The 13,764-nt window shown below is 30.9% G+C and overlaps 1 protein-coding gene across 3 annotated transcripts; it reads left to right on the forward strand.

Moving 5' to 3' along the window:
• The first annotated feature begins 7,555 nt into the window (after nt 1–7,555).
• On the forward strand, nt 7,556–11,095 carry LOC110613774 (auxin-responsive protein IAA18). 3 transcript variants are annotated; one of them, XM_043956199.1, is made up of 5 exons: nt 7,561–8,923; nt 9,580–9,860; nt 10,308–10,458; nt 10,732–10,796; nt 10,888–11,095. In XM_043956199.1, the coding sequence occupies exons 1-5, from the start codon at nt 8,412–8,414 to the stop codon at nt 10,923–10,925; spliced, it is 1,047 nt and encodes a 348-aa protein (XP_043812134.1). In that variant the 5' UTR covers nt 7,561–8,411; the 3' UTR covers nt 10,926–11,095. The 3 variants fall into 3 exon arrangements, with proteins under 3 accessions (XP_043812135.1, XP_043812134.1, XP_021610766.1); XM_021755074.2 differs by having other exon boundaries at nt 7,571–8,923; nt 9,583–9,860; XM_043956200.1 differs by lacking the exon at nt 10,732–10,796 and having other exon boundaries at nt 7,556–8,923.
• Nucleotides 11,096–13,764: the final 2,669 nt, after the last annotated feature.

Here is a 13,764-nt window from a genome sequence, read left to right on the forward strand (position 1 = left end):
CTCTTATATTATAGTTAAATTGAAACAGGTAAATAATAAAGTCAGCGGCTAAAAATTTAATATTTTCAATAATTTCTGTAATATTATATAAACTTACTCTTCTAAGTAAATACGTATTGATATGAAATTTTCAGTTTGATTTTTTTTAATGCTAAGTTTGGGTTTATGATGAAAAATAATTTATACTTAAAAAATATTTTTTAATAAGATGATTTATTTTTTATTGTTTAATTTTAATTTAAAAAATAAAAATATATTAATAAATTTATATAGAAAATTTTTAATAAAATTCTTAAAATATAAGAAACTATTTTATCCTCAAAAGAATGAATATTTTTCTTAAAATAATTTAAATTTTTATTTAATAAAAATATATTTTTTATTAATTAAATTTTTTGAAACGTCTAAATATTATAAAATATATAAAAAAAAAAATTGGACCCGTGAAAAATGATGATTTAAATTGTTATTCTTTTAAATCTCATATTTATAATCTATCAAGATGTATCTTGTTTATTATTATTATTAAAGAAATTTACGTCTTAATATTATTTATAAGTTAATTACTGCATTTTCATAAATTTAAAATATCATTGCAAAAAAATAAGAATTGAGTGAAAAAATTGTTAAAATTTAATTTTATCGCCCAATTTTTAAAAACCTTGTAGGAACCAAACCGTAATTTGGCTAGAGGTCATATTCTTCATTGAGAAGCACCCTAGCTGCCGCCACCCAAGTGCATGCACAGCCGACCCGCTCTCCTCGCCAGCCCGGATGGCCGATGACAGCCAACATTTGCGCTTCGCCGGCTTTCCTTTCCACAGCCGGCGCGCAAGAAGTCGAAGGCATCGCAAGAGACCCCACGATCTCCCGCAATTGTCTTCCCCCGTCCTCGAGACAACCGAGCTCTCCATGCTGTCACAACGCATGGCTTCGGGCTTCGCCGGTGACACCAATGACGGGACGCAACATTGGATTGTCATCTTGCAGCGCCGGCTGTCCTGACTCCATTCATCGGGCATGAAGTCACTGTCATCGGTGAACCCAAAGCAGCAGATTTCCAATTTTTCAATCTTTCAAACAATAGATTTTCCAAACAATGATGAAGAAGAAGAAAAGAGAAAAGCTGTTGCTGGTTGGCAGTAAGCCCTGATCATCCTGTGTGGGTCAGGAATTCTCGACTTCTCGTTGAAAGCATCTCCATTCACGTTGTCCCCTCTGTAACTAGGCAATTTTACTCTGTTCTTTTCCTCAAAAGGCTCCGATCATGGTTTCGCAAATTGACCAGCTATTCGTCCCACCCAGAACAACAGCAACCAATTCATCGATTAAAAGCGGGAGAAAATCGTGAAAGATTTAAAGTGATGATTCATTGAGTTTAGAAGATTTCTTTAGGACATATACGAGTGAGGATAATGATAGTTTTTCAAAAATATTGGAGAAAGATAATAGGAAGAGAACAGAGAATTTAAGTATGAAATATTATTTTTTGAAATCCTAATTACTAAAATGAAAGAGAATTTCAGTAATTACAGAACATTGAAAACTATACTTTGTATCCATAATATAAAAAGATTATACAAAAATTGTTTGATTAATTAAAATCTCAAGCTAATTTGTCTTCAAGTTTTAGTAATTACATAATTATTAGCCAAACGGAAAAATATAAATTCTAAAATTAAATTTAAAATTTAAAATTTAAAATTCAAATTTAAAATCAAGATCCGGCCCAAATTTTCTCCAGAAAAAACAATGTCTTCCGCCTACTAAGCCCTATTCCAGGCCAGCTCTGGTGAGTGTGGCCTCCAAAGTGGAATGGGATATTGGGCTTCTTTGTTTTCCACTTTCTTAAATACTTTCAGTTAAGAAATTTATTTTCTAGATAACAATTGGTATTTGCCAATTAGGGTTGATTTTATTTATTGCAATTGAAAGTCATCATTATGGTTTGAACTTTCAAATCCTAGCCATAGTTAGTGAAAATTCTTATCATTTCAATTAGCTATAATTGATAATTATATTTTTTTCTTTCTATTTTGGACAAAACCATGTATAACCAAATTGTCAAAATTCATAACTCCTTTGAAGAAATTGCAGCTCATAATCAAATAAAGTTGGGTTCAAAGACTTGAAGAAAATAAAATAAATTTATATAGATGGGATATTTTTTGTAGGAATTTAGGGAACTTGCTTGGCATCTTAGCTTTGTGGGTGGTTGAGAACCATAGCACAACAAACTTTCCTTGTACTTGATTAACTGAATATCTAAATTTTATTCATATTTTAATTTTATTAAATTAAATGCATTTTTTATTAATTGTTAGAGAGATTTTTTAGCTTGAAAAAAATGAAAATATATTAATTAAACCATTAAATTTAAAAAATATTTACTCTAAAATATGATTAATTCAATTTTAATTATAATTTTTCAACTTTTGATTTGTGTTTAATATAATATATATATATTTGTTTTTTTAACTTATTTTAGATGTAACTTAAAAATAAATTTGATCCATTTCAAAAAATAAATAAATAAATTTGATGAATTAACTAATTTTAGTTGAAGATAAATTTAACACCGGATTTAGAATAGAGAAAGGAAATATATGGTGATGAAAAGAAAATAGCATATTTTTCATAATTATCACGCCTAAAACTAAAAATACTTGCATAATTGACGGCGCATAATGTGTTCACACTTCCTTATTATCCTTAGCGCTCGCTAGAATGCCAAAGATAAAGATTGACAAACATACGATTTTGTTTTTATTTTTTTCTCAGAGATATGATTTAGTGTGGTCCACAATGATATATATCAAAGTATCATAATCGATTTTTTTTTAGTATTTAGTTTCAAATGAAGTAATTAATTAAATTGAATTAGTTTAAAAATAAAAGTAATTTAATGAAATTAATTAATATTTTTATTATAATCCCTATTTTATTTTAATTTAATTTTTCACGTAAATGGAAAAAAGGTAAAACATGTCTATGTTAAGTTAATGCAAATCTGGAGTTAATCAACGATGAGGACACAAATAGGAGGTGATGATAAAATTCAAAGCAAGTGGACTTGTTAAATCCTAATCATAATTGTTAATTATTTATCCAAAATTAAATAATGTTTTACACTAATAAATTAAGATATTAAACTTTAATCTCCTTTTTCTTTATATATATGAAGAAGAGGAGGCCCATATGTATGCATTGCATCATTATTACATGTAATAATAATCAAGAAAAGAGGCTTTTTATGGTGACTGTAATCAGCATCTTACTTTTTAGACAACCAACTCATGATTCTAATTATCACAATCACAAACATTAAATGAATTATAATAATTCATTAAAAAAACTAATAAATTGGGATTAAATAAATAGGACACAGCAAAAATAAAATGAATTTTTAATTAATTCTTTTGTTTTGAATAAAAATTTTAATTCCTTTATTAATCAAGTGATGGACTTGGAAAAAAGAATGAGTTTGGTGGCAGCCAAAAGTTGAGGATATGTATATCAAAATGGTTCACTTCATTATCCTTCTTTTTTAAAAAAAAAGAAAAAAGATATGGTTCCCAACGGAGTTGCTTCTATCATGTTTAGTTAGGAACGTGGGAAAATTAATATTTAAGGATAACAAAAAAAAATGATCCATCCCTTTGCATGTGAATAATTATTTTAAAAACAATTTAAAAAGATTCCTTAAAATTTCCAATAATAAATTATAATTGAAAATTAATGATATGATGATCAACTCAAATTTTCATCTCTATTTTTTAACAATATAAGCCAAAAGCAAATCATGATTAATCGAATGGTCGGGATAATCCCATCAAACTGAATACCACGACAAGACTAAATCCTCTAGTGCGCCACGTAGGAGTTGCAATAAACTCTCCCCCACCATACACTCTCTACAGAGATCATCACTACCACTGCACAGCCCGCTCCTCCTCTCCTCTCATTAAAAGAGCTTTACTCTCGACTTGACATTTATATCACGAGCTGTTTCCTCCTCTTATGCTCTTCACCAGATGATCACCGTCCGTTTTCCAATCAACGGTCCACGCTCTGTTCTCTTTCCACTATTACTTGAGATTAGGATCCCCGTTCAAGATAGTGTGGGGACATGAACCCGGATGTTCACTCGTTATCCTTGTTAAAATTTTATAAAAAAATAGTTAATGTATTTTATGAGTGCATTCTGTATATAATATCTTACGTTGTGTGAGATATATTAAATTTCATATTACTCAAAATTATCAATTTTAATTTAGAGTTTTACTCATCATCTCATAGTGTGTTATATTCATTTTTTTTTAATAATAAATTATTTTTAAGAATGTCTATTTCTTATAATGATTTTTAAGTATCGGGAAGTAATTACAAAATTAATATAAAATTTAAAATACATAAAACGAATATTATTTGTATCAAGAGACTATACCGTAATTTATATTTCCATTATTATATTTGGTTTATAATAAAATAAACTCTTTTACCTTTCCACGCGTCACCAGCGCGAGTGAGAGGGAAGATAAAATAATTGGAACCCACAAAAAAGCATGGGCCTTGAAGGATGACACGTGCCTACGAAAACCTAAGATGAGCAACCAGTAGGCAGGCCCAAAGACCAGGCTAGGTTTTGTTACCAGTATCGAACCACAGACCACAGCTGACCTGTGGTTACCTTATCAGACCTAAAACTCGGCGAGTTGTGTATTGAGGGAACAAGAATGACAGGTGGACACTGAACGACCACGTTACCCATCAATTCTTCTCTCCACGCTATCAAATTTCCTTCTAATCCATACTCAATAAACTGTCTTTCCCTTTTTTTTTTTTTTAAATTACATTATAAATAATTATATTTCTTAAAATTATAACTTATTTATTAATATTTTTCATTTTTTTATATGTAATTAATATAATGATTTTCTTTTTTGTTTAATGTTTGAACTTTTTACGCACACCCTTTGAATAATTATAGGACAACTAGCATTTTTGTCGCCGACTTAAGGAAAGAAAAGAAAGAAAAGAATTTGTACCCTAACAATAATATATGTAATAAATTTTCTTTAGGACCATGATATGATATGTTCATAAGACATCATTTTCAATCACACATTCTATAAATAGATCATGTGCCAAAATGATACTTACATGTGAGAAAATATGCTTCTAACTCACAGATATATATAATTGGTGAAAAATACTAAATTTGACAGAAATATATTCCTTTTTTATTTTAAATATTTATTCACTCCTTATAGATTTTATAAATTAAAATATTTTTAAATTATTTAGTCAAATTTCATATGTCTAAACGAGACAATTTGATAAAATAATTACAATTACTCGCTTAATAAATTAAGTTGCAAAATCACTTTTATAATATATATATTTTTTAATTTTAAAAAAATTATTTTAAATATGAAATTATACATAAAAATTCATTTAAATTATTTTTTTTATAAAATAAATTACGGCAAATAAAGGGTAATTCATTTTCAAATTTATGAGAATTTGAGTAAGAGCCAGCAGTAGCAATAAATACAAGTGTGTTTTCTTTTTGTAAGTAAAAAAAGGAAATAAATGAATTAAAGGAAAATATTAACAAGAATGTCTGCCTATTTCCCACTTATTTCCAAAAAAAAAAAAAGAATTTAAGCATAACACGAAAGGGCACTATGGTCATGCAGCGAAAGTTAGGTTGGGTTGGTGAGCCACTTGTGTATATGTTGGATTCAGGACTTAATTTCAAGTGGATAATGTTTTTTTAAACTTATAAATAAATAAATAAATATATAGTTAAAATAATTATAATTATATATATATAACGAGTTAAAATAATTTTTAATTTATTTAGCTCAATAAAAAATAGATATTAATATGAGATTATAATAATTAAGAATTTAATAATTTAATAGGATAAATTTTATTTTTAAAGCAACGAAAAAGTAAAAATTATATGTATTCTTAAAATTAAATCATTAACAAATGTAATTATTGCATTCATTGATTTAGACTTAATTTGATAATAAATATATTTGAGTAAATTTGCGAGATATTAAATTTTATTTTTTAATTCTTAATTTTTCGATTAAAAAAAATAAACGAAATTATTATTTAGATTTAGTTTATAAAAAATAAAAAATACACATATTCAATGGCATAATTAGAATTGACATATATATTATAATTAAAAAAATAAAATATATGTTATTAGTAATTATAATAAATTATTATAAAAAATTAAATGAAGAATATAAAATAAAAATAATTTAAAATATAAAATAAATGTTACCATTAACTATGATAAAGAAAATTAGATATGTGAAAATTTTTTTTAAACTCATAATCGAATGATGTAAAAAATTTAATTTTTATTAAAAATATATATATATTTGATCAGAAATTCAGAATTAGTGCCACTGTCCACCCTGTACTCCCGTCTCCGCCCTAAAGTTGCCCCGGTTGGTGCGGCCCAGCACTCCCATCTCCGCCATGCAGCCGCCCGGAAGTAAATTTAATACAATTTCACATGTAGATGCACAGTAAAGAGCCATAATCCAATACACACAACAAAGATCCAACAGAAAGGTCTCCTTGTCTACTGATACTCTGATTAGTATCAGAGTTAAAGCTTAAGAATTTTGTCAGGTTCTGCAAAATGTCGACTCATATCTGAAGAAAAATCAATCAATCCAACGGCCAAAAACCATTGTATCATACATCATTTGATGAAAACGCTCTCTTAATAGTGTTTATCCAATTACCCATTAGTAGAGATAATGTAACCATGGACGAAGATAGAGAACAGACACCATCATGGGATCTGCATTTTTTATTGCACAAGCCCTGCAAAAGTGGATCATGCAAATCCTTCTATCTACTTTTCTAATTATGCTGTTTAAAAAAAATATTTTATTTTAATTGTAAATTGTATATAAGTTATTAATATTAATTAGTTATATGTGTATGAAATTTCAAGTTTAATTTTCATTCATTTATCTGTTCATCTCTTCGTCCCCAAACAAGAAGAATTTTCATTAAATCTGTGGATTCACTATCCTCACCACATAGCCGTTTTCTTCACCTCAAAAAAGCAACCCCGTTTGACTCGCATGTCTTGATTTGAACATAAAGTTCTTCTCTTTTGATTTTTGTCTAATCAAAATTACAACTTAATCAAACCATTCCTTAAGTGATTAATAAATAATGTGCTTATTTAGTTATGCAAGCAAAAAAGGATTGATTTTTCTGCATCTTTAAATTGAAGGGTATATCTAAATCAACTTAAAAGGTGGTTTTAATGGTTAGAATATTAGAATTTTGGTAAACCATTACCCTTCTGATTGGTGGGTTTGTGTTCTAATAAAAGGTCAATTGACTCAAATCCCAAATAAAGCTTAATTAAATCCAAAGTGGGTTCCTTTTTCTATCTCAGTAGACTTTCTCTCTCTTTCTCTTTCACTAGACTCTCTTTTTTATCTCTCTATCGTAGACTCTAATAAGGGGGGATGTTCCCTGGCGTAGTGTGTGCTATATAATAAGGCTACAATTTATATTGAGTGGCGTTGTGGAGGGAGAGAGAGCTTTGTATGGGGGAGGTGGTCAGCAACTGCACGCTTTGCTTCCTCTGATGAACAACCTAACGTTTTTTAGAGGACCTTCTTCTGGATTGCGTACGTTTTTGCTCTAAATTACACCGTTTTCTGTTTTTAGGCTCTAGAGTGTGAGAGAGATAAAGGAATCTCTCGTATATATTCTCTATCTCTTTCTCTCTCTCTCTCTTTTATCTGCCGCTATTTTCATTTCTCTGTGCTTCTGTAGTTCTTTTCTATTACCCAAATCACCCATCTCTTGTCGCCTCTTGTGCCCAAAAGCAAATAGAACCCACTAAGCGTGCCTAGAAAACAATACAAAAGTCGCTATTATATGTCTCTTTTCCTTGTCTTGAGCCTTTGAGTTGTTAAAACACTTAACCTTGTGGTTTTTCTTTCTCTCGGGTGGGGTTGGTGTAATTATTTCCCTGTTCTGAGAGTGATGTGTTTAAGGATTTTATAGGTTGAGGCTTTAAAAGCTGGTGCTTGTGTTGGCAGCTTGATATCTTAAGGTTCTGTTTCAATTTCTTACCTGTTTCTTATTCTTTTTTATGTTAAAAAACATCATTTGAGGATGTGGGTCTTCAAGTTCTTGAGTGCTGGTTAATGGGCTCTTAACGAAAGGTCTCGAACTAGTTTCTATATTTCGGTTTCATTTGCTTCCTTTGCTCATGATATGGTTTTTAAGTTAAGCTTTGTTCATACATAGCGTTAGAAACCTCTAGCTTTTGCTTGCTTTCCACAACTCCTGCTTCTTTTTGTTGTTAAAAGTCAAAGAAGAAAGTGATATTTAGCTTCTGATCAATGGAGGGTTGTTCAAATAATGGTGAGGCATGTCCTCAGTTGCTGGATTTGATTCCAAGAGAAAGAGAATGGCTAGTTAAAAGAGCTGATGAAAGGTCCTCAGAGGAGAAGAAGCTTGAACTAAGGCTTGGTCCACCTGGTGAAGAATGGTTTTTTGGCGAGAATGCTTCCAAAGACGCAAAAAATAGAGAAAGAGACGAGTCTCCTTTCTCTCTTGGATACTTCTCCAATGGAAACCAACAAATCCACAAGTTTTCTTCACCTGAGAATCTACAGCCTGGTTCTGTATGGTTCAATCAACAACTATCACAACAAGCAAAGGCCACTGCTTCATTTCTCCAGTTTCCATCAAAAACAGTAACAACACCGCAGGGCCTGCCTGCAATGGCGAAGGAATCCTCACAGCCCTGTTGCACTAAAGTGGCAGTAGACTTGCAGCAGAGTGCAGAAAAGAAGGCGTTTTCACAGCCAGCTCCTGCAAATACAGCTGTGCTCAACAGTTCTCAGAAAAGGTACTCCAGCTTTTTACTTCTTTCTCTCCCTCTGTCTGTCGTGTTTTTTCTTTTTAATAAAACTTTTGACAGGATATTCACTCACATGTTCACCTTGCTAGATGATGTGTGGTCCATCATCATTACATTGTTTGTTTCTTGTTTTTATGCTTGTAATGTGTTTTCTGCTTCAGTGGTACTTGTTCTGTTCAAATCAGTGCTTGTGGACGCTCGTTCACCACATCATTTTAAAAATTTTACTACCTTTTTTTAACTGGTTCTTGATTTCTCTTGAGCTTAGTTTGGCCATCAACAGCTTACCTTTTCTTTATAATTTTTTGCTTTTCTAGTAATCCTTTCTGTCCATGTCTGCTTTCCAAAGTGATTTATATCTTATCTCCTTCATCCTGTTTATTATATTGGACTTTGTGGTATACTTCTTAATTGCTTGAGAAATGAATTTTTCTATTTTTGTCTTCTAATTCTTGAGACATGGAACTGCTTGTGGAACTTGTGTAGCTGCTATTTCCTTGCTATATTCCTACATGCTTTGTTCTTTTCTATTTGTTTTCTTTTATAGACTATGTCCTTTACATCCTATGTAACACTAATAATCTTAAGTATCACTTAGATTTGTTTTTTCTGTCTGATTTAATCTTCAATGGCGTGTTTAAAAGCAGAACTGCTCCTGGTCCAGTTGTGGGATGGCCTCCAATTCGTTCATTCAGGAAAAATCTTGCAAGCAGCAGCTTTTTAAAACCTGCTATTGACTCACAAAATGAAAGCCCAAACAAGAAGGTTGCTAGTGAAAAACCAGTTGAAACTTGCAAAAAAGGAATGTTTGTGAAGATCAATATGGATGGTGTCCCCATTGGAAGGAAGGTAGATCTCAAAGCTTATGACAGCTATGAGAAATTGTCCACTGCTGTTGATGAACTCTTCAGAGGCCTCCTTGCAGGTTTTCACTGACCTTTTCTATAAAAATTTGACCTATGTGGTGATAAATTATTAACCATTAAGACCTGCTTGATGTTGCTGCATATAATTGAAGTGCTGACCAATAATGGGTTCTCAGTAGTCTTGCCATGCCATTGAAATAGTGGTGATTTGATAGTTTTGTCATCTGGCCAGTATGATTTTTCAATAAATTTAATATACACTGTCAATTTGTCATTTACACAAGCCATGACATAGTCTCAATCCATTGATACCAAGAGAATTTTACACCTGTCTAGTTGCCATGTGGGGGTACTCCATTTTATTTTATTACACTACACTGAGGCCCCTGGTTTAAGCTTCAACTTCATTGGACAAAATTACTACTTGTTTATCAGATGTAAACTCCTGTCTATGTTATCCCACAAAAAGTTCTCATTTTGTTTTGTCTTTTATGTTGCATGTTTAGCTCAAAGAGATTCCTCTGCTGCTGGTGGAATCATGAACGAGCAAGATGAAGAGAAAGCAATTACAGGTGTATTGGATGGAAGTGGGGAATATACTCTTGTTTATGAAGATAATGAAGGAGACAGGATGCTTGTTGGGGATGTCCCATGGCAGTAAGCATCTTTATCACTGTTGATCTGATTGATGCAAATTTCTAATTATTCAATCTCTTGTTTATATTCCTAACACCATTATATGCTTTATGTCGTTTAGCTTGAGTAGATGTTAGATTCCTCATGAACACTTATCTATAATAAATCATCAATTTTGTCTGTTCCTTATGCATCCAATCCCACAAATCAATGCATTGTCATTCCTATCTTTATCATGTGCTCATCCAAGACTCCATGGGTATTAAATTTCTTGCTTTGTTCTAAATTTTGTAGCATGTTTTTGTCAACGGTGAAGAGGCTTCGTGTGCTGAAGAGCTCTGAAGTTTCTGAGCTAAGCCGTGAGTGATTAATTATATCATTAAGAAACTTCTGTTCTTTACTTTAGTATTACTTAAGTCACACCCTCTAATCTTTTTGTGTTGTTTACAGTTGGAAGCAACAAGCAAAGCAAAGTAGCCATGAAATGAGAAGGATGAATTTTGCTGTGAAGATGATTCTCTTTTGAAGCTTCAAGAGAGAGAAGAGAAGACTTGAATTTTATTATTGTTATTAGTTTGGCATTTTGTCTATCTATAATATCTGTATGCAACTCTGCAACTCTCACAGTATATATATCTCTCTATGCCTAGCTTTTATATGTATTTTTCCCATTAACTTGCTCTCTTTGCCTTAATGCAATGTGGAAACAATGCATAATAACTGTGTTTTGAGATTAATGTACAAGTTCCCATTTCCAAAACCTGAAAGACAACCGATGATAACTGTTAATTTTATTTTATTTTTTTGTTTTAAATTATCTGTTACTTTGAAAAATTTTAAAATAGCATTAGTTGGCATATATACTCTTACTAACACTTTTAAGTCATTTAATGCTAAAATGTGAAAAAATAGAATCATTTTAAAGGTATTTTAGAAAATTTATTATAGTTTTTTTCTAAAATTAAGATTATTAATTAGTGTTATTGATTTGGGTGTTGAAATCTTAAAAATAGTTATCGAACCAATCTTAGTATCTAGGTGTACTTGCCTTGAGCCAAGTGAGAAAATCATCAATGGCATTGTTGATCTATCAAGCTCCTACAAAGCTACAAAGAATAATGGGGCTGTAAAGCTCAAACACTTTATTCTCTCTCATTCAATTGGAACAAACAAGTACACTATTTCAAAGTGTCCTTTTGGCTTTGGGTGGTGAGAAAGTGTACAATTTAATACCCTTTTAGTTAAAAAGGCTAGACCTAAATCCCTTTCCAAATAAAAACCCTAGATAATGATATGCTCCTAGGTCTCACAGGCAGCACTAATGATAATAATCCTTTTTCTTCGGTACCCCATAAGCTGGATTCCTTTAGATTTTCCACCAGTGATCTTGGATTGCAGTGGAGGCATCTCCCTGTAGAGATGAATTTGGGGCATGTTCAATGTACTTAAGAGGCAAAAAGGAAATGGCTAGATGTTGAAATGGGATACAAAGATGTTTTGGGGAGCTTTGATGGGTCGTTTTCATTGAGAGCTGCCTAACTTAAAGGCGAAAAATAAGACTTGTTTTCATATTTTACAAGGGGAATTGTTTTTCTTATCTTACTATTAAAATTACACATATTCTCCTTCTTATATATAACTTTTTTTTTTAATACTTGATAATGCAATTATATTAAAAAAATAAAATAAAAACATTCTTTGAGATTTCACCAATTTTTTATTTTAAAAATGTATGTATGTATGTATTATTATTATTTTTTAGAATGACTGAATGAGTGTATCTCTATTTTGGATAATTATTGAAGAAACTATATCTATAAGAAAATGAATTAAAATTGACTTTCATTCATTTGTTTATATATTTAAAATATTATGATTAATTAATTAGTTACATTATTTTTCAAATACACAATTAATTTTAAAATAATATTTTTCTGGGACAAATGTTAAGCTAGTTACTTGTTGGGCTAAAATAATGAAAGCCTACGGAAGAGAAGCTACTTATAAAATCACAGTAATTTCCAGCTTCACCAGAGGAGGGCGCTAAATCGGCCCGGCCCGGCCCAACTATATGTCTATCACCTCAGATTAAGATCTGTAAGATGTTAATATTAGTGCATATATAATATAGAAATCAAAGAACATGCAACACTCTTCCTATCAATAAAAAATATATATAAAGGAATAATTCATTAAATTAATAACAATAATTTATTTTTATTTAATGACTTATCAAACCTGTGATTATCACATTGAATCCACATTCAGCCATGCACAGAGAAAGATAGAGAGAGAGAGCAATGGAGAACATGAATCTCAAAGTAGAACAAGTATGCAGAGTTGTAACAAAAACTCAAAAATAACATCATAAAACATCATTCTTGAAAGATCCCCAGAGAGGAAACCAAGAATTATATCAATACTTACAAAATTAAACACTTGTTTTTCTTCCATATCTATATTCTTGTTTGCTTTGCCTGGCTTCACCCTGTGTGCCATATACATGTATATATATATATATATACATACACCTGTAAGTATAGGCCAAAAGTGGGGAGAGAGCTCGCGAGAGAGCTGAGTTGGTTTTAATGGACGGAGATCACAAGCCTCCGCAAGCTCTGCCAAACTTGGTGGAGGTGTCGGTGCCACCCCGCCACCAAGTTTGGCGGAGTTAAGAAGAAGAAAGAAATGGGTCAAGGATCATGGTGAAAAGTTGGGGTTTTGAGTCTCTATATGTATTATGTATATGTTCAGGTTACTCGTATTCACTGTTCTTAGTGGCCCTTCCTTTCCAGTTTCAGGACGTGGAGCTGAGCTGTGTTGAAGCTACAATTACAAGAATGCCATTATCTCTGTATTTCCATTTAATTCTATTGGATTACTAGTATTTATTAATAATTTATTTATCTATTTTTACATGAAGAGAATCTACAAGTAATGGATAAAAATGTAAAACACTATACAGGAAGAATGACAATAATTGCTGATATTAATTAGGGTCTACTTTCATTTTCAAATTTTTTAGTTAAAATCTATTAAAATTAATTTTTTTAATAAATGCATGGTAAAAAATTTTAATTTTTTTTTTATTAAGACAGATGAGATTCCGTTATAAAAAAATTGAGCTAAAACTCATTACATAATAGTACAAACTTGAAATATGAATTAAGAAAGTTTGTCAAAGGACCAAAAAATATAAAACCCAGCATAAAGCCATAACGCATACAACCAAAACCCTAACCTAGAACAAGAATCTGGAAGATCATCCTTTGTAAACGACACCGACCATTGGGAACCAACTGTCTGTCGGTGATCTTTAGAAGCCAA

This window comes from Manihot esculenta, chromosome 4 (assembly GCF_001659605.2).
Source record: "Manihot esculenta cultivar AM560-2 chromosome 4, M.esculenta_v8, whole genome shotgun sequence".
Taxonomy (NCBI): domain Eukaryota; kingdom Viridiplantae; phylum Streptophyta; class Magnoliopsida; order Malpighiales; family Euphorbiaceae; genus Manihot; species Manihot esculenta.

Bases quoted from the DNA above. Each gene is read 5' to 3' on its own strand.
- LOC110613774 (XM_043956199.1), top strand. From the start codon at position 8,412: ATGGAGGGTTGTTCAAATAATGGTGAGGCATGTCCTCAGTTGCTGGAT. The intron at 9,861-10,307 runs GTTTTCACTGAC...TTGCATGTTTAG, and splicing joins CTTCAGAGGCCTCCTTGCAG to CTCAAAGAGATTCCTCTGCT. The intron at 10,459-10,731 runs GTAAGCATCTTT...TAAATTTTGTAG, and splicing joins GTTGGGGATGTCCCATGGCA to CATGTTTTTGTCAACGGTGA.